Source organism: Excalfactoria chinensis, chromosome 1 (assembly GCF_039878825.1).
Source record: "Excalfactoria chinensis isolate bCotChi1 chromosome 1, bCotChi1.hap2, whole genome shotgun sequence".
NCBI lineage: Eukaryota > Metazoa > Chordata > Aves > Galliformes > Phasianidae > Excalfactoria > Excalfactoria chinensis.
Window position 1 is genome coordinate 124,301,910 of NC_092825.1, and position 27,242 is coordinate 124,329,151.

Sequence of the window (27,242 nt, forward strand, 5' to 3'; positions counted from 1 at the left end):
CTTTCTTACAAAATCATCTTCCACAGTCATAGAGGTGTGACTTCTATTGTAGTATGAGATAGTTGTGGGGGATATTAAAACTCCCTTCCCATGGATATTATGTAAAGTTATCTGCCTGAAATAAGCTATCTGCTAAGGATAAGCATTATTCTGTTTTTCAGAGAACTGGATGAGACATTTATGGTAGAAACAGATGTGGGGGCTTTTTAGTGTGTGGGTGTTGAATAAAAACACCTAACTACTTCTCTCATCTGCAAATGCTGCCCTTGGTTTTTAAACCAGTTTACCAAACTAGATGGCTGTCATTTTGGGAACCTGAGGGATGAAACAAAGTTTCAAACAGAGAAAGCACATGGACAAAACTTTACACTTAGAGTCCTATCTTTTGGTAGAGCATTTAATACATTTTCCCTTTTGTGTCATTAGCATAAATTATCACCAGAATATTATTTGTTCAGGATTTATCTGTGTACAAGGTCCATGCCCTGTTTAAATTAGAAAAGGATGAGTAAAGAATGGACCTAATGAGGCCCAGAAAATAATGTGAAATTTATATATAGGCACTAAAAAGATATTGGTAAGAGACGATCCACAAACTTATGATGAAGGCTATGATTCAGCAATATTCTGAAATACACTGAAGGTTAATTACAAGTCAGTGCACATAACTTTATCTTTCTAAAAGTTTGTAAAATTATGTAAATCCATTAATTTGAAAAGAAATGCCAAATGCCGTGTGAATCTCTTAATAAGTTCTTTTGGTTCTGCATGTGTGTGTTGCTGATGCTCTTGATATAGAAGAGCTGGATTAAAAATGTAGATCCATCAGTAGTGAAATGGTTCGAAAATTCATCATTAGTGTGCTGAATTGCCAGCACTGGAAGTAAAAAAGCAAAAATGTATTCTGAGCTGGGGGGAAACCTAAAATTCAATATGATGTTTCATTGCAAAATCTCTTTTAATTTACTTTTGAAAGCTGGAGAAATAAACTGAACTTTAAACCAAAGCATTTTGCTGGACTTGCAATGTTTTTGCAACATTTCAGGCTTTGTTTCTCCAGCTGCCACAGAACCAATAAATCGGTAACTCACACAGCTCTTATAATTTGGACATTTGTGGCAGACTTTTATCACTTCGTATTTTCTGATATAAAGTCATATTCTTTAATCTCAGCAAAGGTTTTTGAAATATTTGCATATGCAGATAGATTCACTGAGCCCCAAAGGGATTGGTCACATGAGTATAAGTCTCAGTGAGTATTTCTGTTGAGGTCAGTGTATCTGCTGTTGTTGTAAGCTGCTGCTCATTGCAGAATCATAGAATCACAGAATCACAAGGTTGGAAAGGACCTACAAGATCATCCAGTCCAACCGTCCTCCCATTACCATTACTCCCACAAGCTACTAAACCATATCTTGTAGCTCCTCATCCAGATGCTGCTTGAGCACTGCCAGGGACAGCGACTCCACCACCTCCCTGGGCAGCCATTCCAGTGCCTGACCACTCTCTGAGAGAAAAATTTCTCTTGTAAAAGCATGGACCAGCGTCTTAATTATGGCAATGCTACTCTTCAAAGAGCAATTAAAAAAAAAAAAAAAAAAAAAGTATTACAAGCTGTATAGCAATTCTATTTGGTGTTTGTATTTTTGTATTTCAGAATCACAACCACTGCAGCTTGTATGATGGACTTGAGAAGATACCCGCTAGATGAACAGAACTGTACTCTCGAAATAGAAAGCTGTACGTACATAAAAAGATGCATGTAAAACCTAGCATGGGGTGGTTTTCCATTTATACACATGTAGAATATTTGCACTGGTGTCTATAACCACGGTGTGAATCAAGTAATTATAGTCAGTACTTTTGTTAATTTATTCAACCTTTTAAATGTAAAGATTCATACATTTCTATGGAAAGATACATCCTAGGAAAATAGGTCTAGGACAGACTGCAGCAATTTGTTGTTCCAGCCTGAGTTAACAGAGCCACTGACTGGATGCTTATTGTAAACACAAGAGAATGAACATTCATATTTTAATCAGATTCATTTAAAGAGGGAGAACACAGTGATATTGTTTTCTTTCAGCGTGCTTTTTTTTTATGCATGGATGGTCTTGCTGCAGGACCCCCTGGGCTCTTAAATCAGCCCCATTTATGGATTGTAGGTCTGTTCCACACAGAACCAGACTCACTTTTCTACCTAGTCATGCCCTAGGACTGCAATATTCAGATGTATGTTTCTGCTTCAAGGGTTCCTACTCAGTTTATGCTACTGGCTGGAAACTGCATGCTAGTGCATGCTCTATATTCAGCTGGGGTCGTCCACTGCAGAAGTTAATGGAAACAGTGTGACTCACACCCTTCAGTGTGAGTGGAAAAGATCTGCCCCAGCTATGTTTGTCTGTATGATAGAATAATCCAACTTTTTTTCCTCATGATTACCAATGTAAATATGCACAGTCTGGATGTATATGATGTCTTAAAGCAGACTTATCTGTGATTTTACAGATTGTACCCTGCAATCCCTGGAAGGGTGGTATTTCCTGTTTTATAAGGGTCATTAATCCTAGTATGAATTATATGAGAGTGATAGAAAGAAAAACAAAAACAAAAACAAAAACAAAAAAAACCCACAGTGCTTTGCCTCAAACTCCTGTGCAGACTGTAATGCAGCACCTCTTCAGGAGAATTTTAGAACAAAAATTCATACACTGGTCCAGCTGTTCGGATTCTTTTCATTGCCTCAAAGGACAGACCACGTGTGCCGTATTTGAAGCTCTGCTCCTGTCTGCTGTAGTCTCTCACTTGCTCTCCTGTTTGGCCTGCAGATGGCTACACAACTGATGACATAGAGTTCTACTGGAGAGGTGGAGATAATGCAGTCACTGGCGTGGAAAGGATTGAGCTTCCTCAGTTCTCCATTGTGGAATACAGACTGGTGTCCAAGAATGTTGTCTTTGCCACAGGCAAGTATTATCATTTGCCAACTGAGTGTTTAATTTTCTTCGTTATTACAATTATTGTTTTATTAATCATTGTTATATATAATCTTAGAACTGTGTTGTGTGAGTGGCTGAAGAAATGACTTGATAAAGCCTGGAGCATTTCTTGTTTCATTTTTCTTTTTCTTTTGTGTGCGTGTGTGTCATACTTAACCATACGCCTAAACGTGTATGATCTAAATAAATATTAAGTCATTCACCTCTGAATCATCAGTTGAAAAGATGTAGCCTACAAGTTTACTGATCATACCAAAGTATGTTATGGCATATTAGATTTAAAAAACACACTTTTTATGAGTACCTTCCTATAGCTTTTCTGTGCATGTTTGTTTTGCTGTTGTATAGAGAATTTACATTCATGTTGTTTTTTTTTGTTTTGTTTTATCACTGTTTGCACTGGTAGGTATATGGTAATGTGTACATAGCTGATGCTTTTGTGATATTTGTTAAGATGCTAAAATCATAGAATCATAGAATTATGAAAATGTAATCCCTAGGTTTCCTGCTTCTTTTTTTTCCTTGAAGATGGAATACAATAACTTGCAGTATTGGGTTTCTTTGGGTGACAAAGTGCAGTGCTGATTTAGACATTTAATGTTAGATACCAGCATAGAAAATGTTCCTATGTGTGTATGACAAGATTAAAGCAACACAGAAAGCCTTCAGCAAGTTTGGGAGCATTACTGGGACCTTCAGATTTTCTGTCCTCTCCAGACCACAGAAATGTGCTCTTCTGTCTGTCCCAGTGCACTAGAACAAATGAAGCATAGTTCTGTGATGTTTGTAAGCATCACTTCACCCACTCTATGGACACAGCATCTGTTTCAAAGTACACAGAAACATGAGTTATATTTCAGTACAAAATGTACACATTGCTGGGATTGCTATTATTATGAGGGTTTTTCTAACTGCTGCTGGTTTTGTTTATCATTGTGAATAGGAGGCTGGTTTTTGATGGCTTTTTTATTTTATTCTTTTTCCCAAGGTAAACAGATACTCTGATCATAAATCGCTGCTTTTTACAACCAGTGTCACTTTTGGCACCTAGGGTTTATCTGCCCCTCCCCAGGATTGGATATGCTTTTCTAGAATGTCCCTTTTGGACAGCAATAAGTATACTGAGAACTTTATATCTGGGAAGTTTTTTATGACAGTCCGAAGCCACCTTTTAGTTCAGTACGATATGTTTCAGTAACGACATGATTAAGTAATTCAGAGATTAAAGAGATTTGTTAAATTCAGGAAAAAGAGAAATCCAAATAGTTGTGAGACAGATGTTTGAGAGAATGAAAACTATGGCTGGACTTTTGTGTAACTGGCCAGGTATTCACACTTGTAACAGTTCTTCTCAAGAAGTTCGTGGAGGAGATCAAAAAACTCATGTCTCAGAATTTAAGACAACTTGACATTAGGGAGTAAGAGGAGACAATCATGAAGAACAGATTACCCTGTGCTTCTTGTACCATTTTCTGAAGCATATAATTTTTGTCACTGATGAAGTTAGAATACTACATCTACTGTTGTTTTGGTTTAGGACATTATTTAAAAACTTCATTAATTGTGATCTTTCGTGTCAAAAATTTCCATTGAAAGGAATCAGCACATTTGTTTCTCAGAACATCGTGCCTAATTCTGATACTAAATCTGAAACATTCCAGTGAATCTGACAGATAAAGTTAACACTTTCAAATTTCTTCTAAAGACCAAAATTCCTGTGTTCTGATTTGTATATTTTTGTAGAAAATCTCTTAGACTTGGAATGTTATGGCTTTGAGATATAACACCTATGCAACTAATTATTCCTATCCAGATTCAGGCTACAAAATGCCTGGTATGACTAGAGTTATCTGCTTGGAAGTCTAAGGCCTACTGCTGATCTCAGACTGAACCTGAGCCAGCAAGATCTTTTTGGTGGGGAAAAATAAAAGCCCATCCTTATGTGGAGTCTGACATGCATTGCTAAGGCCTGAGCTGACTGTTTTTGGTAGGATTCTTCAAGAAAGCTGGGGTACAACAGAAGCCTGGGGAAGATTAATAAGAATGACTGGAAGTGTAGAAAATGTAGTATGTGAGACTACAAGAGGTTCGGTTATGGTCAAGTATTTTGAAAAACAAAGGGAATACTTGATAGCAATTGAGTCTTTATGTGTCTAGAAAATACCTACAAAGACAGAAGGAATAACCTGTTCTCTTTATCTGTGATGGAATTAAGAGGAAGTAGTATTTAAATTGCTGTAAAGAAGAAAAGTCTGGCTTGACAATCCTAGTATCTGCTGAATGCCATAGACTCATGTCTCTATGTCACAACCCGAATCCTTGCTAACGCCTACAACACTCATGTCATAGAGCTGAATGTCATAGGAGATATCTAAGATGACATTAGACACCTCTATACAAGCAGTTGAACCACTTGCAATTTTTGTTTTGTGTAGGTTATGACCCATCCTGTTCATTGAGCTTTAGCCTTCTTGTAAGGAGGGGTAAATAAACAGCTTCACAGCAGTTTTCCTTCTTTTAGGGTTTTATTTGTTTGTTTGTTTCTCCACAGATTCCTTTCCTGTGGATTGTTTGCTGGAGATAGGATACTAGGGATGTCAGTCTGGAGATAGGGCCACTAAATCATCCGTGAAGGCATAAAAGTAATTAAGGGGAAAGTAATACAAACTATCATAGTTTCTGTGAGAGCTACATAAAGGAGAACCCTAGCTGCGTGGTATCTGAAAATGAGGCTTGAACTACACAAAGATTAATTCTGAAATTTCCTGAGATCCAGACCTCCCAATAAATGTTGAGCCTGGAAAAGCATCACAAAACAGCATGATGTTCTATTTGCCTCTGTGAAACCAAGCAAAGTGTCAGCTCCATTAAGTGACTGTGATGCTAGCAAGACTGTTGATTAGACTACCCAGGAGCCACAAACTGCCTTGAACCTACTCTGAAACTTGCAAGGCTGGGATTCTTTTTGATCTGGTTTAAGGTGAATATAATTAATTTCAGTGTCTGCATTTGAATTAGATGTCTAAACTCCTATTACAGTTGATGGGAATCTAATCAATGGGAATATAGTCTGCAGACTGAAGACAAAATCAGTCTCCTAGTAGGAGCTTATTTCAGGAGTCAGTGAAATAATTCTTTAGGTTTCATTTACTAGATGACTAGACTAGATTGACTAGATGAAATGGCTCTCCTGTAAATGTAATTGAACCTTAGACACCTAGCTCACATATATGCAGCTCAAGTCAATTGCTTCATCAACTGCTTTTTGAAATAGTTTAGAGCAACCTTCTTAGTTCCTACCTGCTGATCAAGAAGATGGTGCTATGTTGTATCCACCAAATGCAAAGTTTGATACTCTTTGAATTCTTCTGCTGCCTGGAAATTCCCTAGTATTCTTTCTGTTGCATGACCCAAAACTTACCCATCAATGATGTGGTAAAGAGAAATCCAAAGTTTTCCACTGCTTTTGCTTTCTCTCTCAGGAAATCCATCGTTCTTAGATTGACAGAAAAATTTTGGTTGGAAGGGACCTTAAAGACCTTGAAATGGACAGGGACATGTCCCTCTAGACAGGGTTGCTCAAAGTCCTATCCAAGCTGGCCTTGAATGCCTCCAGAGCACCCACAAACTTCTCTGGGCAACTTGTGCCAGTACGTCAGCACTCTCCAAAAATTTCCTCTTAACATCCAAAATTAAATCTCCCTTCTTTTACTCTAAAAACATTCCCTCTTGTCCTATCTCTATCAGTCATTCTCCATCTTGTTTATAAGCTGCATTTAAATACTGAAACTCCATGAGGTATCCCCAGTCATCTCCAGCATGAACAATTACAACTCCTTCAACCTTTCTTCACAGAAGAGTTGTTCCAGACCTCTGATCATTTCTATGGCTCTTCTCTGGACTCTCTCCACCAGCTCCACATCCTCCTTGAGTTGGAGGTGACAGACCTGGTCACAGTACTCCAGATGGGGCTTCACAAGGGCCAAGTACAGGGGGATGATTACCTCGCTTTGTTGGCCATTCATGTATACATGGGCAAATGTTTTTTCTCATATGAAAAAAAAATGAACATAAGTTCATATCAATTTTAAGATGTTTGTAAATTCCGATTTATTCCTATCACATCTTGCATACGTTTGCAGCAGCATGGGTAGAATTTGTTCTAAGAATAAGAACAGGGCCTTTGTATGTTTAGAAATATTTTTCTCCACTGTTGGTTTTAACTAGAGCTTTTAGGTGAGCTATTAGAAGTGTCATATCTAAGACTAGTAACAGAAAAAATGATGACATGGAGCTGTTGTTGTGTGAATACATATCTTTTTCTTGTTCAGCTGCTCCCAGATTCTATTCTGTTTGCTTTTGGTAAAAGAAGCCACTGTGCTTTTTTTAATGTCTGGGCATTGTAAGTATATCAACTATATTCAGTTAGACTGCGGCTAATTTTAAAGTACCCCAATTTGAAACTAAAATAATATAATACTTGTTTGTTTTCTAAAAACTAACATTGAGATTATTCATTATTTCATCATTTATTTTGGTTGAAACAATATATAATGATTCTGTAATATGTGAATCCTGTGTATATCATATACATATATACATATACATGTTATTTTTTATTAAAATATTTTTTGAAGAAAAATTCTGTTCAGCCTTAGTTGATTTGAGAGAACTTTGGAAGTAATCTGAAGGTCTTCATTCACTTGGATTCATTATATTTTCAACACCACAGGTAGCATGTTTCTCACAGTTCAGATGTAATTAAGGGGTACCATATCAAGAACAACTCTTCCACGTAAATACCAAACTATGCATATTTAAGACTTGAAATTGTATATTTAGATAAGCATTTTACATGGTGACCTAAGCATCTGTCTTTGAAAACTCACCAGTGCTTATCCATCTGTTCAGTAATTTAGAATAACTTACTTTTTTCTTCCCAAATACAAATTGCTTGGATATCACTATATTCTCTGTAAGTTTTCTTTTAATACCAACCAGTAATACAGTGAAGGCATTTTCCCTACTGTTCTGCAGATGTCATAGTACCCCATAAAATGCGTATGCTTTAGTTTCTACGGAAACTGAAGTATCTGCAAGCGTCTTTGCTTCAGCATAAATAACACTGTTTTTCCTTCCTTTCTCTTAGGTGCCTATCCAAGACTCTCACTAAGCTTTAGATTGAAGAGAAATATTGGATACTTTATTCTTCAAACCTACATGCCCTCCATACTGATTACCATTTTATCATGGGTGTCATTCTGGATCAATTATGATGCATCAGCAGCAAGAGTTGCCCTTGGTATGTGCTGAGATTGAGTGGGATATTAAAATGTCAGACTGAACATAGCCTTTGGAAGTTGTTAAAGACTGCAACATGTTGTCAGTGTTTTGATATTCCAAAATCATTTACGTCAAAATCATGTCATTCAATATTGCCTCAAAAGTGATAAGTTTTCCCCTGCATGCAAGAACGTATCTACTATTAAATCCCTGACATGAGCTGCTCATATGGATCCCAGACTTGTTTTCATCAAATTTAATGTTGTTGTCAGTAACTTCAGCAAGGGGACCAGCTCCAGAATCATATACTAAGGGCTTCAGCGTGGGCTTTTAGTCAAGGCCAGTGTGGGAAGACAAGTGTGACTCCAGGCCTCCACCTGAGGTCCTGACTGCTTTAAATGATAGTGGCAGGAAGGGACCTCAAGAACCATGTGCTAGTTCAGAGCACAGGGACACATCAGCTATGGACCATGACATCCTGTCTCACCCTCAGAATGTACAGTGCGCTGAGTGCATTTTTATGACAGCTTATAGTGCCATTTACCTCACGGCGGAAAAACACGGATTTAGCACAGGGTGGTCATCCTAGTCCAAGACCTTTTCAGATTAAAGTATCCTGTAGATAAGGGAGGCTATCTTCAAAATATTTCACATGAAGTATTTCCTTTGTTACAGAAACATAGATAACTATAGACAAGATCAAATGGATCCATAAATAATCCTTACGGTAACTCCTGCATCTTATCTCATCCCAAATCCTGTCTTGAAGTCTGTCTTCCTCTGGCATATGCATTCTTACTCAAAACTTAACACTTGGCCCATGCTATATAACTTTTCCTGTACTTTCTTCTCTTCTGAAAACTGGAGCATATTCCCTAGCTCCATTATTTTCTTATATACCACAGCAAACCAATACTCCAAGACATATCCATAGGATACCTTGTCTCTGTACACATTATCACCCAATATCCAATATATAGAAGGAGGTCAGCTGCAATTATACCTTTGTCTATGTACTTTGCATAACTTCCTAGCATCTGAACTTTTATGACTGAAAATATGTTATACTAGATGCAGTTACTGTATAGATACAATATTTTTACATATTAAGTGGATTAGTTGGTGGATATGTGTGTAGTATACATGACAGAGTCTGGCATTACCACTGAATAGCCAGTGCATGTTCAGCATATTGCAGCTTCATGGGAGATGGAGTGTAGAGACCAAACAGCTCTGTTGTATTCATAAATTAACTATTGATACCTAAGATCCACCCTGGAGATATGACAGAATTAGGAAAACACTTGAATACATCAGTCAGCATCTGAATTTTAAATGATGGCCAGAACTGCAATGAACAAATGGTTAGACAGAAGTTACCAAACCCAGTGACATTCTATTCTTTCCTGTAACAGTTTCACACTTTTTTTTTTTTTTTTTCTCATATAAGGGAAAAGACATCTCATGTGGTCTATTTGTCTGTAGCACAAGAGGTCCCAGTTGATCAAGTAATATACTATGATAACAGAAATATTTCAACAGAAGTCAGAGAATACATTCAAAACAAGCTCAAGAGCTCAGGTGTTCTATTTCCAAATGATAGAAAGTAATTTTGAGAGAATGACAATCCATCTAATAGGTTTTTCTCAGAACACAATTAGTGCCTTGATGATTATATCTTGTATCATCTGATATTTGTATAATAAAGTTCAGTACCATGGGCCTAATCCTTTGTTCTTTTGTGTAGCCATTTTTATGAGCTTGAAACTGAAAAGAAATTATATTGAAGTCTAAAGGCAGTGTCTGCACCTTTGGACATATGTAACTTGGTTCTGTACTGAACCAAAAAGTTTCCTCAACAAAAGAAACCCAGGCACATAACGAAGGGTAGCTCATTCCACAGACTCTGGGCAATAGACACTGCAAACAGAGGCTGATCCATGGCTGATCTCAAGAGTATATTCAAAACCATCAAATCTGAGGCACGGCTGCTCAAAACTCTGAGTTGTTGATACTCAGCCTTAGAAGTTCATGAATTAATTCCTCTGAATGAAGTAAAAGTAATCTTAGAGTTCTCTCTTGACATAGGCTGTAATCATGTGATTGTCTTATTTGGGTAGGTGAACGTCAGCTGCTCCTCCTCCAGCTGTGTATTAAAGTAAATTATCGATCTTCAGAAAGGGGATTTTGAGTCCATGTCACTATTGGCATTGCCTGCAGGGTGCCATGGATGTTGTGCCAGGAGATGTATTTCCTTTAAATTAGTGGTGACCGCCCTACTATTCATTGTGCTTTATCTTCTGGCTCTCTCAAAGAGCTTCTAAAACTCTCCATGTGGTGTTTAAGGAATTATTTCTGCAATCTAGACAACAGCTGGGAACAGACACTAAAAATGTGGGTATTAATTACTCATCTGTGTGTGCTTTTGAATTGCTTGTTGATCAAGGCTTTGGTAAACATTTGTGAGATGACGGTGCAATGTCAAGAGTGTATTAAAATTGGAATTTGTGGGATTTCTGATATAAGATTCAGTTTTATCTTAGGTAATTTTCAGAATCCTTATGGGAAGCAATTGGATGTAATCCTACAAGGGAAGAAGGTAATTCAGTCTAGAGAAATCTCTTGGGCTGCAAATATGTGATAGTGTTTACAGCCATCCTCTAGACTTCTCACCCAATCCATGTGCTGGATTACCACAGACCTTGGTAAAATGTCTTTAAAAATAATCCCAATGTATCAGTTGTTGTCTTCATTTTACTGTGAGTTAGGTGTGTTACACAAAATACAATCTTTAAATAAGCCTGGGCTGAATATCACAGAATATCATAGAATGGCTTGAGTTGTAAGGGACCTCAATGCCTTTCCTGTTCCAACCACCTGCCTTTGGCAGGGACACATTCCACTAGACCAGGCTGCTAAAAGCCCCATTCAGCCTGGTCTTGAACACTTTAAGGCGTGGAGCATCAACAACCTCACTGGGCAGCCTGTGTCAGTGCCTCACCACCCTCTAAGTAAAAAATTTTGTCCTAAGATTTAAATTAAATCTCTCCCCTTTTAATTTAAAACTTGACCCCCTTGTCCTGTCATTATCAGACCACATAAGAAGTCAGTCTTCCTCCTGCTTGTAAGCTCCCTATATCCACTGTATTTCAAGCAATGAAACATCTGACATCAAAACAAACTTTTTTTCACAGTGGAGAGGAAAATGTGCATGATACTAATCTATTAAATGCATATATAGAAAATAATAATATATTATAGAACCTTGTAGGTTACTGCAATTCCTTGGGGTAACACTGCTTACACCAACAGCTTGATTTTGAGTTATATTTGTCTTGTTTATATTTGTCTTTATTTCTGTCTCTTCTGGTAAAAGAAACTGTGATTTGTAATATGCCAGTATCTTTGTTGTTTATTTTTGTTCTGCCTGCATTTTATTGGCTACTAAAGGAGTAATTATAAAATCAGAATAAAATAGTAATGGGAGGGGATCTATTAAAATGGTTTGCCTCTTTTACCAATGTGAACTTATACCAAAAATCAGTGTTTTCAGCCTTCTGTGATTTTTGATTCCCATAAAATTTCCAGATACAGAACCTGCAATTTCTTGTGAATTCAAGCAGATGGACAACAAATTTGCTTTTCTTACTGGGCTTTCAAAACAGTGGTCTGGTAATATATCTCAGGTGCTATGTCCATCTTCAAATAAATGAGTATTTGACGTACCTAATAGATATTCTGGGTATTTCATTAATTTCCAGTAGAACACTATAAATATGCTTCTCTCCTTTCTTGGCTGGTTTTTTCCTCAAATCCATGTACCTATCTCTCTCTCACTGCTCATCTCACTTCTGGCTAGCCATGTAGAAATCAGACTACTGATCTAAAACCAGGGCTCTCACCTCTTCATGAGTTGGCTACATTGTCTGATTCTGAAACAGGTGTCTAAAGTAGATGGGATGAACTGTTCTAGAGTGGTGCCTTGCTCTCTCTGTCTTATACCAGAGGGACCCTTCAATCAAATGCTTAATTCTTAGAAATTCAGCTCTGAATGATAAATGTCTTTACAGTCCCTCTGCTTTAATTTGTTCACATGGTTTTATCTATCCAGATCCCTAATTAGTTCTGTTATTGCTTTAAAAAATTGTCTCTGGTGTTGGTGGCTAGTGCAGAGCTCGAAGAGCATACAGTTTAGTGTTTTGCAGAATGTTTTCCCTCCTGTTACAGGTCAATTTGTTCATCCCAAAGAGATTCTCAGTACAACTACAGTGGCTTTTCTGAAGCTATATTAATTCACTTTGGTGGCAACAGGGACCCTTGTTGGCTATTTCCCCTAGCTATAGAAGAAAATGTTGTCACAGAAGAGTAATACATCAAGCTTTAATTTTGCTTTCATTTGTAGTGTTGTCACCTGAGAGACTGCTTTCACAAATTTTTAAGCTTCTTTGCACTGACAAGGGAAATTTGGCCAAAAAGGAAAACAAAATGAAAGCATTATCCACTAAGGATATGTAAGATATGTGCTCTTTTATTTCTTTGTCTAGGAATTACAACCGTGCTGACTATGACAACAATCAACACGCACCTGCGAGAGACTTTGCCTAAAATTCCCTACGTTAAAGCCATTGACATGTATCTTATGGGCTGCTTTGTATTCGTCTTCTTGGCCTTACTTGAATATGCCTTTGTCAACTACATTTTCTTTGGAAAAGGCCCTCAAAGGCAGAAGAAACTCGCGGAAAAAACAGCAAAGGCAAACAACGATCGCTCAAGGTTTGAAGGCAGCCGGGTAGGATACTTTATATCTAGTCTCTTCTTTCTTTTATTACAAATGCTAACTGTATGGAATAAACAAAAATCTGTGTTAAGCCATCACCAACCACATATCCATTTTGTTGTCAAACTTCATCATTTTTGTATTCAGTTACCTACAAGGAAGAATATACTTAAGCGTGCAGAAATCTAAGTGATTATGAACTGTATGACAAGAAACTGTAAGAAGAACAGTGCTACCACAGCTAGCTTGAAACTAAAGGCCCAGACCTACAAAGGCCCTTATATGCTTAAATCAAGTACAGTTTAATTTGTATTCATGCAAGGGAATCCAGAATCTGAGCATACTTTTTCTCACTTCCTTTCAAGCAGATGCATTTAGAATGGGAGTGACCACCAGATAAAGGGTTAGTCCTGTTCATGCTAACTAATTGATCAGCAGAGCTGAAACACTGTGTGTAGCACTATCATCTACTGCTAGCGAAGGCCAGCAGAAAATTATGTTTCCCAGAGAAACTTTCAGATGGCTTTCTGAATCATAGTATTGCTATGGTCAGTGCTGATTACACTCCATCCCATTTCCTTCCCGTAAGTATTACTCTGTGCACCAAATATCCCTTTTTCTCATTTGAAATAAAAAGTCGAGATATCCAACACTATATGATATTAACAAACTTTCAGTTCCAATAGAACATACTATTTTGGCTGAAATGCTCCCACTGAGGCTTTTTTCATTCATTTCTGTTGAGTAAGGCTGTAGTTTATTTTTTCTATTAGCTATAGATTAGAAGAGTTCGCTGTGACAAAAATGCTACCTATTTATTAAATACTGGTATCATAAAGTAATTTCAAGCTGTATTTTATGATTCTAGTGATCCTGTCTGCCATAATAACTGTAATGCAGAACTCCACGTAATTATTGACATTCATACATGTGAAATACTTTTTGAAGCAATAAATTCATTTTTGTTCTTTCTATTATGGAACCAAGATCTCATCACAGTTGGCAGCATTGCTTAGGACTAAGCTAGCAGGAAGATTGAATTCCCTTTCCTGGAAAAATAAGTAGTGATAATAATAAGAAAGGTAATGGAAGAAGAAAAGAATATCACAACTGAAAGCAATAGAGAAGATTTTTGCTGCAAGCAGGTGATGCAGATGTATGCCCTAAGGTTCTGTTTTCCCAATGAAAACCATCCAGTGAATCTCATCCATTTAAATGATTTATAGAATTCATTATGCACTCAATACCGTCCAATGCCTGACTGTTCTTCAATAAAGAGTTCAATTAGTCTGTATTGTCAGAAGCAGTGTAAGTTCCTAAATGAACAAAAAGGTATTGTGTTTTTTTTTTTTTTTTAATACCCACATCACATCATTTTATATACCAGACCTTATGCATCAACATTTCTATCTCACTTTTAACTTAGGATCTTTTCTTTTCTTTCTGAACCATCCTAAACAAATACTTTGTGCTGTTCTGAATTTTTTGCTGGATTAATATTGGCCAAGCATGAACTGAATGTAAGACAGCAGCAGCACGGCAGAACTGAAAGAGCAGTATGCTGCTTTGTCACTTGGAATTCCAGATGTGAAAGGGAACTCTGTATACTTCTACTTCGTGCTGTCTGTGAATATTTGCTATTTAAACACATCCATGATAAATAATGAAGTGTAGTCAGCTTCAACTGGTGAAGTCAACAGAGCTTTACTACAGTTGCTGAATTCAGTGTCTTAAGAGAAGTAGTGCCAATGTATGCTCAGAAATGACAGTAAATAGATCTGGTCAGAAGTCTTCCTTTGGAATAAGAAATAGGTGGAAAATGCACATTCAGCAAATATAGAATATCTGCTCTCAATTTCTCCTTTGATAAAACACTAACAAATCCAAGGCAGAAGAGATTGCTTGGAGCAGATCAGACTTCCCATTGTTTTTCGGATTTGCAGCACAGGTAAAATATATATTGAACAAAATTTATTAGGATAGTCAGAGTTCACAACCCTGAAGCAGGAACACAGCTTCCACAGTTCTGAATTATGTCCACAAGATACTATGCTGTATAGGCATCCAACAACGTAGGCAGACAGGTGGTCATGCTGGAGTTTGCCAAGGAAGACTACCTGAAAGCTTTGCAAACTTGACTCAGACCTCTTCCAGGGGCACTGAAGAGACATTGAGTTCAAACTTCAGATTCACTGAGTCTTGAAAATTGGTGAATGTGATGGAAATAATTGCTACTTAGCACTTACTTGCTTCTTGCTTTAGAGCTAGGATGGATGTCCTGGGAAGGGCTCAACTGTCAGCACCTTCTGTCACTACACCTACTATGTGGTGACTGTACAAATGTGTGAACAGAGGTTGAAAAGGTGTTAGATATAAAACTGGAAAAAGACATTACTTTTAGTTTGTCTCTAAGACTGCCACAGTGAATTGATCTGTCTTTCTGTTTTGGTTTAGTCATTGCATTTGCTTGAATGAGCTCTCTGCCATTGATTTAGACTCCTAGCTCAGGGGACTTGGGAAAAAACAAACAAATAAACAATCACAGAAATAAAAAAAATGATAGACTAGTAGTAGACTTCTGAAAACTGTTTCTTAGAAACCTCAATCAATTTGTTCATATTTAAGAACAAACTCTAGGAAGAACTGGGTCTAGATTTTTCATAAAAGTTCTCTCTGCCTATGATATCAGTGCCTAAATTAAAGTCTTCTGTTTGTGGAAAAAATTGACAGCAAAGAATAGATGGCCTGTTAAAGCAGGTGGCCTGTTTTCCTTTGAAAATTGATCACTATTGTTATGGATCAATGCTGTTTATCTTGTTTCTGTTGGCAGATTCAGGCTTCATTTGTAGCTCTCTGTGCATTTTCAGTTTTACTACATAAATTGTTTCTTTTAAATAAGGCTCAGATACAGCCTAATTTACAACTAAATCAGCATGAGAGAGCTCTAAGGCAATCCCGTTCTCACTTTTTGTTTTCTCTTGTGATAGAGGCTACTGGCATAATCAGCTGGTGAGCGTGTGTTTTGGACATTGCTCCTTCTGGGCCAATCCACAGAGGTTATGATTTGTTACAGTCCCCTGCTAAAAATACTTCTTCTTAGCTCATGCTGTGGCAATTTATGTTTTCAGTTTGGTGGGACCGAAAGTTCAGCCTGGAGGTATCAATCAGGAGGCTAGCTATCACACAAGCTCATTCAAGCTTCAACCCCCTGTGGCTGTCAGACATATGGGAATAGTTTTCTTTGAACAAAATAATACAAAACCCTTTGTAAAAAGGCCTTTATAGCCAGCAGTTTCTGCATGGCTTTTTAGCTCCAGAGGTTCCCAGTTTGGACTCTGATTGTTGGCCAAGGCAATGCTGCCCATCATTACTGAGAATGAAGGCTGAGGCCACTTTACATCTACTTATTGCTTTTAAAGCTTCATGAATGGTAGCAACTGTTCTCACAAGTGGGATTTTCTTCTGAGAATGAGTGTCTTGGCTCCTACGGTAGAATTATCACTCAGTCTAAATTGGGAAATATGAGAATAGCAAAACTGGCAGTATTCTCCTGTGCATCTTCATCTTTTCTGGATTTTTTTTTTTTTTTTTTTTTTTTTTTTTTTTTTTTTTTTTTGGTGCTGTTTTGAAGAGTGGGATATTTTTGAAGCGTGAGTGTGATGAGTAGGTGCCAAGTTTTGAAAAATATCTCTCAAGGGTGAGAAACACAGTTCCTGTGAGAAGAGCCCTAGTTCTGTAGTGTTTATGACATTCATTGTGCATTGAGGGATCGTGTGTGTACAAACCTAGTTCAAATACAACAAGGATAAACTCCATCCTTACTTGATTATTAGTAATATTGGAATGCAACTTTCTAGCTTTTCTTGTTCTTCATAATTTCTTTTATTTTCAAGTTCTTTCCATCTTCCCAGTTCTGCTGGCTACCCTAGTTTCATCTGTGTTGACAGCAACATGACTGTCTCTTTCATTAACTTACTTTCATTTTCTTAATTAATATAAGAAATTTTATTAAAGTAGTAAGGTACCAACTTTAGACTCAGTGAGAATACTCAACAACTCAACTGTGCTTGCAGTTTAAATGTTTTTTAAAATGTCTGAGGCATAATGTAGTCAATTAGCACTGCTTGAGACACAGACAGCACTCAGGTCAGCCTGGTCTCTGACATGTTAGAAAGTCATTCACACATAACTAAAGAAGGTGAAAGCTGTAGTGTACCCCTTGTGCTTGCACCAGCCAGACCAGGTGACAATCAGGTAGCTAGATTACAATTACTTAGCAGAAGTAATTTCTATTTTATAGTTTTAAGAGGAGATCTATTTTGTGGGGTAACGTTATTGAATGGTAATTTTGATGTAAAATAGTGCAAGACTGATAAAGAGACAGCTTTTCTTCCTGTTATTTAAACCCACCATTTGCATTTATATTGCTTCATATAATGGAAAATATTTACACAGTATTTAAAAATTTGGGATTGATGAACTCCTAAATGTACCTATGGGGTTTAAGCAAAATGCTTCCACTGTTTATTTTTGGGTAGTAGAGTGAAAGACTTATGAGGAAGAACAGAAGGAGTAAAATTGATGGAATATTAAACAGAGAACTAAATGAACTTGAAGTAATTCAAATGCTGTCTCACAATAAATCAAGTATGTTTCATAGTTTCCTGACCCTAGTTAAGTGTTTTCAAACTGACGTTAAAACTGAAGTTTTCCAAGAATCTTAATTAGTGGAAGATGTTTAATAGCAGCTCTTTTCATTCATCTATTTTAAAACATAAAATTTAGCATCTAAACAAGTCAGTATGTTGTTGCCTAGAGGTAAGAAGTAAACGGTGGGTTTTCCAGGTGTGAAAGAAGTTTCAAATCTACAACGTATTATCCTAATTGAGCCTATAGGTGAAGCAGAGTTCGTGCAAGAGTAAGACCAGTTTCTTCGTGAGCCTTCTGCTAATTTTCCTCTTTTAACTTCAGTTATTGCATTCTTGTGTGATGACATATGGCTGTTAAATTTTTTGGATTTTCTTAATTTGCCATGTAATATGTTTAGTTTAATCACAGAATCATAGAATCATTAAGATTGGAAAGGACCTCTCAGATCACCCAGTCCAACCACCAGCCCACCCCCACCATGCCCACTGCCCACGTCCTTCAGTGCCACATCCAGACGGTTCATGAACACCTCCAGGGACGGTGACTGCACCACCTCCCTGGGCAGCCTGTGCCACTGCAGCACCACTCCTACTCAGAAGAAAGTTTTCCTAATATCCAACCTGAACTTCTCCTGATGCAGCTTGACTCTCATTACCTCTCATGCTGTCACTGGTTACATGGGTGAAGAGGCCTACCGCCACATTGCTAAGAAATGGTGAACCTACAAAAATGAATCTGTTTTTCAGTGTATTATATGTCTCACTGCATTTCATGTTTCTCAGCTTCCAAATGGAGTTATGTGAGTGCCATTCACCTTCTGGTACAAGAGCTGTAATTGTTCAAAGGTGGGAGGAATGGTGTTTAATTTAATAAGAGTATCAGTTTTGCATATTTAGATCCATGCTTATTCAGTAGGGAATTGATTAATGATTTGGCACTAAGCTGTTTTCATCTACCTTTGTGGACTCGCTGGGAGACAATGGGAACAACCAGCTCTGGAATGAGATGGGAATGCAGGAATGCAGACGGGAAAAGAGTTCAGGCAGAAAAGATATCACAGGAGACCTGGGGGCCCCAGAGAGGACAAGAAAGAGAAATCTTTAGGTTAAAATAGGATCATAAGGAGCAAGAGAAATTGGCCAAATGTTGTCACCTCCGATTAATAACAGTGTTCAGGAGCAAAGCTTGTTTTTTGGAGGCAAACACTTTGAGGAGAACTTCCAGTGCACATGCTGTGAAATTTCTGAGCCAGGTCATAAAATCTAATAAGGCTCATGAGGACTAAAACATAGGTTTTATCAAAGATGTTGATCTTGTTTGTCATGTGTAGACTTGTCTGTAATCAGTTCATCTGCTTTACATAATCTGTATCTGTACCTAGAGTAATAGTTTCCTTTGAACCGCTGCGCCACACTTGTGTGCACTCATGTGGGACTTTTCCTTACATGCATATTCAAAGAAATCTGAGTCAACTTGTGCAGGGTAGCCTGTCACTGTGCTTTTCAATTCCTTGAGAGTGCTTCTGTACATTTGTCAAAGTCGTTTAGATCATCACTCAGATCACTCAGAAGTCATGTTTATGTGCTAATACTTTTTAATGTGTTGCATATATTATGTGTTCCTACTTTGCAAGATCACCTTAAGACTGCCACAAAGTATTAGGGTATAGTGCTGTAACTTTATTGAGAGTTTGAAGGTTTATCCAAAACCTCAAAAGAAATCAATACAGTTTGCAGGAACAGGTCTCAAGCATATCAGATTTCAGTTTCTGCAAAGCTCTCCATTTGCTCTTTCCTTGAGTTTGGCTTGCTTATCTCACTCTACTAACAAAGAGATGCAATTCACAACTGTTTCCAAAAACGTTTTTTGGACATTTTCAGAAAATATATGTTGTCCTTCAACTTCATAGGGTGTAACTCTGTGCTCAGACAAAGCTTTTATATCAGTGTTGCTACTTTCCTGACCACCTCTCTGGTTTGATTTATAGATGCAGTGACTAACAGTGAAAAGTGTTAGTATCACTGGGAGATCAGAGGCAGAAATTCCATTAGGGGTGCATTCAGGGTTGGCAGATAAGATGAAGCAGGCTGTGCAGTGTAATGAAATAAGTGGAATCAAATTAATACTTCCCCTGTGTAGGAGAAGACTGGAGATACACCCTCCAGAGTACAAGCTGACGCCTCACTTAAAACAGTCTAGGTCTCAGTGGAAAGGCAAAGCACCTATGGACTAGATAATGTCTCCATATATGCAGGTGGCAGACAGAAAAGGGAGCAGAGACTTCAAAGAGAAGGCAGAATGTCCAGAGGGGGGCCCTGTAAAACACTCCTTGCTGAGGCATTTTGAGGAAGTTGAAGGAACTTTAAGTAGTGTTTGTCAAAGTCTGGGAGGAGATGGGAAAGGGTGTGACATGTACTGAGTAGAGGCTTGGATGAGAGATGTAATTTTAAGCTTCATAAGGAAGTTGCAAATTGTAGGGATGTTTTGCACAATGGTATTATAAATCCTGATCATAATTTGTACTGACTGTGGGGAAAAAAACAAACAATGCAATGTAGACTGAATCCGTGACTATCAGAGATCACTCTAAGTAGTGATGGTGTCCATGGCTGTATTGTACAGCTGCATGTATTCCCCAGCTGCAGATCCTGCTCAATAGCACGTACTCATTTCTAGAAACCTCAAGCCCATACTTTTCTACCCAGCAGGTTTCTGCCAGGGGAAAAATAAATTGTTAATCACCACTGAGGCTTCTCCACCTCATGGTTCTGTTTCACATTGTTCGCTTTTATTTATAGGCACTCATCAGCATTATGCACTGTTGCCTACAACAGCAGGATGTGTTGGATACCCTAGGATTTTTTGTTTCTTCTTACCTATGTGCTGTTCATTGCATTATGTGGGTTGTTGTTTTTTTTGTTTTTGTTTTTGTTTTTGTTTTGGTGTTTTGTTTTTTTTTTTTCCATTTGCAAGAAGCTTGTCAAAGAATTATTAGTATGTAAATATGACTATACATATGTTTCCCAGAGAAAAGATAGGATGTATATCTATAACTGATGAAAGAAATATCAATTTTCCAAAATTTGAACAGGATTGAAAAAAACTAAATGCATAGGGACAGACACATAGCAGTGCATGTTTTTTCTGAATCACACAAAGCTTCCAGCAGACTTGGAATCTGAACTGCTTTTATACTGATGCTTCCAGGATGAGATGTTCAGCTGTGCCACGCAGTTCACCTAGCTAAATCAGGTGGCAATTTAGAAATAGGTAGTAATGAAAAAAATCACAGGCTGAACTGTAGCTGAATAAATTGTGCAAATATGTCTGGAAATTATCCTGTGTATGCCATGTGTAACAATTTATTCTTGAATTGGGAAAGAAACTGCATTCGTTGATCAGTCACACAAGTGTTAACTAGTTGAAAGTACTCAGCACAAAGCATTTATCTTATAGCGAGCAGTTTATTTCCTTTCCCAGAAGCTGGTAGGAAGTTGGAGCTGGCCCCTGCATCAGCTTTGTTCTCCGTCTGTCCTCCAGTATGCAGGGCATGGCGCAAAGGGTTGCAGTGCCCCACCACTGAAGCAACCAAATGCTACCTGATATGTCATCACTCGGGACTTTCTGTCAGTCCCACTCCTGGGAAATCAAAGTTTTTTGGACAGAGGGATCTATACCCAACTCTGTTGTTACTTGAAGGGTGCTGTAGAATCAAGCCCAGATTTTACTAAGGCCAAAAAAGGATCTGAATCTTCTTATTTCCTGTAATGGCATCATGTTCCTCATATGTGTTCAGCCCTATGCTCACCTCCTGCTGGAGATGAAGGCTGGAGGGAGGAGTGCCACTTGTTTCCTCTGTTTAGTAGTGTTATTCCTATTTAAGATCACTTACTTATCCAACTGGAAAAAATATATATTTAATTATGCATTGCCATCATTACAAAATCAGGAAAATGTGTATGGAAGGAAAAGTTTAAGAGAAAAGCTGTAAAAAAGGTGTGTGAATCCAACATACGAGGAGTTCAGCTGGACATGGCTTATTGTGATTTCCCCTGCACTTTGCTTTTATTTCTAAAGCCTGAATAGAATCACAGAATCAAAGAATGGCCTGGATTGAAAAGGACCTCAAAGATCAACTAGTCTCATCCCCCCTGCTACCTGCAGGGTCGCCAACCACCAGACCAGGCTGCCCTGAGCCACATCCAGCCTGACCTTGAATGCCTCCAGGGATGGGGCATCCACAGCCTTATTGGGTGACCTGTTCCAGTGTGTCACCACCCTATGTGTGAGAAACTTCCCCCTAATGTCTAACCTGAACCTCCCCCGTCTCAGTTTAAAACCATTCCCCCTTGTCCTATCTTTATCCATCCTCATAAACAGTCTTTCCCCCTTCTGTTTTTATGCTCCCTTTAAGTACTGGAAGGCCACAATGAGGTCTCCCTAGAGCCTTCTCTTCTCTGAGCTAAACAAGCCCAGATCCCCCAACCTTTCTTCATAGGAGAGGTGCTCCTATGAAAAAAAAAAAAAAAAAAAAAAAAAAAAAAAAAAAAAAAGAGCTTTCTTAGTTTTAATTAATTTCCTGTTGTCATAGATAGAGATTCCCTCCTTAACTTCTCTTCCCACTGCCAGCAACACAGAGATTTCACTGAAATACTCCATTCTTTAAAGCACAGCTAATTTAGATGGAGAGGAAAACAATTGCTTTTGCCAAATGTGATTTTATACTAGAAGTTGGTAGTATGATAACCCTGCTTGTAAATGTATGTAAGTACCTCTCTCAATTAAAGCAGCTGAATATTCTATTTTTTCCCCCTAATATTATCATGTTTAACATGAATATTACTTTCTGAAAGTACATATGATTTTGGAGATGTATACTCACCCACTCTTTGCTATTATATGTCAAATCTTTTGTAACAATGTAAATTCCCACTTTCGCCCTGTAGGTGGACACCCATGGAAACATTCTGCTAACATCTCTTGAAATTCACAATGAGGTCGCAAGCAACGAGGTCACAACCAGCGTTACGGATGCCAGAAATTCAACGATATCCTTTGACAACTCAGGAATCCAGTACAGAAAACAAAGCTCACATCGTGAAAGCCTTGGAAGGCGTTCATCAGACAGAACAGGCTCCCACAGCAAGAGGGGCCATTTACGAAGGAGGTCTTCACAACTGAAGATAAAAATTCCTGATCTAACAGATGTGAATGCCATCGACAGATGGTCAAGAATGGTGTTTCCGTTCACATTTTCTCTTTTCAACTTAATTTACTGGCTATACTATGTTAACTGAGTGACTGAACTTTTTTAAAGGACTTCAATTATAACAAGTGAAGTACTACTTGCCTGCAGAGTTTATATATATTTATATGTAAATATATATATATATATATGAACTTTTACAATGTAGAGAATACTCATGTATGTGTGGATACGTACAGCAAAGAATCGTGTGTATATATGAACACACACTGAAGAGCAAAAGTATATGTATGCACACATACGTGTACACGTTCATTCTGAGGTCATGGACAATGTAACATAGAATTGCACTTCTGAGGAACTTTTTAATTTGAAAGGCAGGTGTCAGCCAAAGCAAGCCTTGAGAACGTAAGTGTTGTATATTATCACTTCAAAACTTTGATGGTCATAGAAATTTTCAAACAGCTGTAATGGTGTATAAAGTCAGTATTTAGTAACATTGTTTGTAAATGCTGCCATACACACTAATCATAAAGTGATAGAATTACACTGGTAAGTTTAAAGTAAGTTGTTTGTATTGCAGAACCATGAACAACAATTTCATCAAGCCAAACTCGTTTCTCTTTGCTAAAATTTCTTGGTTTTGTATGACCTAACACATTTTTCCCACTCATGAACGGTCATTGTTTTTAATGGTCTTTTGCTTTCTCTTCTGCAGTAAGCAAGCTGACCATACGAGCGTTGCTGTAGGTCTTTGGAGATGTATAAATGTTCGTAATATTTCAAACAAGCATTTTAAATGTCCATCAACAGTGAAAAGAATCTTTTGTAAGTACTGTAAATGTGCAGCACATTTTCCTCCCCTTGGACTGGTTCCAGCTGCCATGTCATTTTGAAAGAGAACAGCACATTTTTAGTGTAATGTAGCTGAGATTTCAACTACTGTCAATGTGTTCTACATCTGCTGTAGATTAAAAGATTGTTATTCCAGTGAAAGCATAGAAGATGTCTCAGGTTATTTGCTACTTCAACATGAAACCACCTAGCTGTAGCATTTTTTAAATATGCGTTCACATTGTTTAACATTCTTATAACATTGTATGTTAATGTAAAATATATTTGCATAATATGCATATAAGTATATTTTCTCAATGTTTTTCTTTCCTGTTCTTGCTATTGTGACTGCATGCTATGTCATATTTTTGTTTCTGTGATGTTACAACTTTTTATTCTCTAGAATTGAGCAAATAGAGCACTTCCGATACTTTGATTCAATAATGGAGTATTTTCATATTTTACTTATATACTTAAAGTATATACATCTATGCTTATGAAGCTCATGTCCTGCAGTCACAGATCACAAAAGACAGCAAAAAGTATGTTTTGTTTTAGGATTGATTGTGTTCAGACTCACCCTTCACGCAAATACGAGCACTTTGGTTTTCATTCACATTCATTCCCTAAGCAGGTTTCCAACTTTTTTCAGTCTAGTAGATTGTAGTCATCAAGGTATGCCAATTTCAGATCTGTAAACGTAATTTGTTACTTATCAGAGCAACCTTTTTAAAGAAAAGAAGATATATTTTTTGTAAGCAATGTTTCTATCATGTACATTCACAACTACCAACAAGTGCAGTAGCATAAGTAGATTAAAACAAGAATTTAGGCATGGCCATGTACTCTACGTGCAGGATTCCTGGAAATCAATGGGAAATGTTGTCAAAGAGAGAGCTTTGAGTGTTAGCTAGGGACATCTATGGGAGAAAACCGTGGATATGCATCTACCAAGATTAAAGCACCAAGATGGGAAGATGATGAGAAGGTCACGGTTCTGTAATGATTGGTGTTCTCAGTGGTACTTGGATTACATGTGAGTAGAACACTCGTGCTGCTACCATGTACATTCTGTTGCTGTTTCCACCCTTGACTCTGCAACTGAGCTGAGAAACTTTGCTGGACTGCTGCATAGGCAGGGTGCAAAGAAGCCTAAGTTGCAGTCTCATTCTCGGGGCTTCTCACTGAATAACAACATGTTCCTACAACTGCCTTGAGGCAGAGCCGCAGTGCAATCCCCATTGCCCTGCCTTTGCCTGCAGGACCGTACTGCAGCCCTGCTGCATCCTTGGCAGTGGCACAAACTGGCTGTAACTGCAGCTCTTAAGCACTGCAGCTGCAAATAACTGAGTGATATGAGAAGCCTTGAAGGAAACTGTGTAGCTGGAGTAGAAAAACTTGTTTTTCAACAGCTCCTCAGTATGAGCTCCCATTGCTAAGCTGCAACATATTATGAGCTGATATTTCTTCTAACTGCAAAGGGATTGTAGAGCGTGTTGTCATCATTACTGTCAAAGTAATAAAACAATTAGCACCTTCCCAAATACATATTTAGTAGATTCACTGATAATATCTCCCAAACTTTTACCTTAATAGCAAAATATAATTAAACAAAAAATGCGATCTTAATAAAACATAAAAATGGTAGGCTTTGCTTTGGAAAAGTTACCCTAACAAAAGATCTTAGAGCAAGTCCTTTTCTTAGTGACCTAAACACCTATTCTGAAAAATGGAATTCAAGAAGAGAGTGGTCCTACCCTCAGGATTTAGTCATTGTTCTCTCCTTTCTTTGAGCTCCAGTTCTGATCAGGCAGGGCTCTATCACAACCAAAAAGAGCTTTAATTTGTGATGTAAATATGTACTCCATATTCTGTAGAAGCTTCAGAGGCTTCAGTCAGGATTTTTATGTAGATGGACAAATTACAGACTGATCTCAGTAAAGAGGAAATGTACATTTTCAGCACCCTACATGGGAAAGAGAGCTGAGTCTCTGAGCCTCTTCCCCCTTGCACAACTGGAGAGCAGTGTCTTACTGTAGCCCCCTTCAGGAAACTACTTCCCACCTTCCCTCTCATTGCAAAAACGTGAGTAGTTGCACATTTCGGGTTTTCATGTGATTCCATATCTGTCAGCTCAGCTGAGCTCCATGGGGCGCAAGCAGCTTGGACTGTGAACAGACTGAAGTCTTGGTTGCACTTGAAAAAAGCCAGGAAATTCTCACTTAAGGTTAACACTTCATCCTTAACACACATTTTTTGTGCCTTTTTTTTGCCAATTTCCTTCTTCCAGTCCCAGCACCACTTCTTACACACAGACACACACACAGCCGTGTGTTAAGAACAGTGTTTGCCTTGACCTCGCATTTTCTGGCTGTTGTCACTTTATGCTAGTTGCAACACATGACTTTAACTATAGGTTGCTTTAAGACTAAAAGATGATAATTCCAACTAAATTGCACCAGGGAAATGTATTGTGTAGCTAATTTACTCATTTCTAACTCACACTAACTACAAATAACATTTACACATCATTTGTTTGTAAAAGGCAAGGGAAAAAAAAACAAAAAAACAACTGGAACTATTTGTGTTATAGCCCAAAGGGTCAATATGCAGTAGAAATATTATTGTGATTTAACTCTAAGTTGATTTCATCCCACTGTAAAGATAAACTAAAGCCCAGTCTTTTTTTGCTTAAGGCACATCTATGTATTTTTGGTATTCTTCAGCAGTGGAAAAAAAGAATAGTAAAATGGAATGGTGAAGAGATGCTTTATGAAAATATTGATAAATGAATATTCATTCATTAAAAAGGATTTAAAGATTAATTGCTTACTTTTTTTTTTTTTTTTTTTTCTGGGAATAGAGTGAGTATGATGACGGCTTGGCTAAATTTTAATGTTTCATTAGGTTTTGAATGTCATGTAATTGTTAATCTTACACAAATTTAAAGAAGAAAAATAGATGAAAGTTTTTTTCAAATTGACATGCAATTAGAAGAAAAGAATTGTTATGCTTTTAACTATGGTATCACCTAGTGTTTTCTATGGTAGATTAAGGAAGAGGGAAAAACTGCATCCATTGACCTGGCAAGATCTTTAATAGCAACTCAGCCTGTCTTCCACGTGCAAGTTTACTTGGTATGAGCAGAAAATTTGTCCTCTGCTTTACATGCAACCTGCACCTGCTCAGAAGACAAAAGAAGACACTGGTGATCTGTTTATTTGCTTCATTAATCAAGTCATTAATATTGTAAAAAGGAACCAAAAAATCTCCAGCTATGAGAACTGTATCAGGACTATTAATTGTGTTCCTCACACTTGTTATTGCTAGCTGTTAGTAAGCTATTTTAGAAGGTTCAGGAAACAGGCAGATTCCAAGAGGGTTTTTCTGAGTCATGTTGTGAGCAGCTCACCAACCCCTTCCCTCAAAACAAAAATTCTGTGAAGAACCCTCTCAGGATGAACGGAGATTTGGAAAGCACGTTTTCCTTAAA

General features: G+C 37.7%; 1 protein-coding gene across 1 annotated transcript in view; it reads left to right on the forward strand.

Moving 5' to 3' along the window:
- The window catches only part of GABRB3 (gamma-aminobutyric acid type A receptor subunit beta3), a 109,320-nt gene extending 82,749 nt beyond the window's left edge, over window positions 1-26,571 (forward strand). Inside the window, exons 5-9 of the mRNA XM_072335237.1 lie at window positions 1,658-1,740; window positions 2,829-2,966; window positions 8,149-8,301; window positions 12,827-13,071; window positions 22,656-26,571. Coding sequence (XP_072191338.1) covers window positions 1,658-1,740; window positions 2,829-2,966; window positions 8,149-8,301; window positions 12,827-13,071; window positions 22,656-23,006 — 970 coding nt within the window. The 3' untranslated portion in view covers window positions 23,007-26,571. The remainder of the gene's footprint in view (window positions 1-1,657; window positions 1,741-2,828; window positions 2,967-8,148; window positions 8,302-12,826; window positions 13,072-22,655) is intronic.
- Window positions 26,572-27,242: the final 671 nt, after the last annotated feature.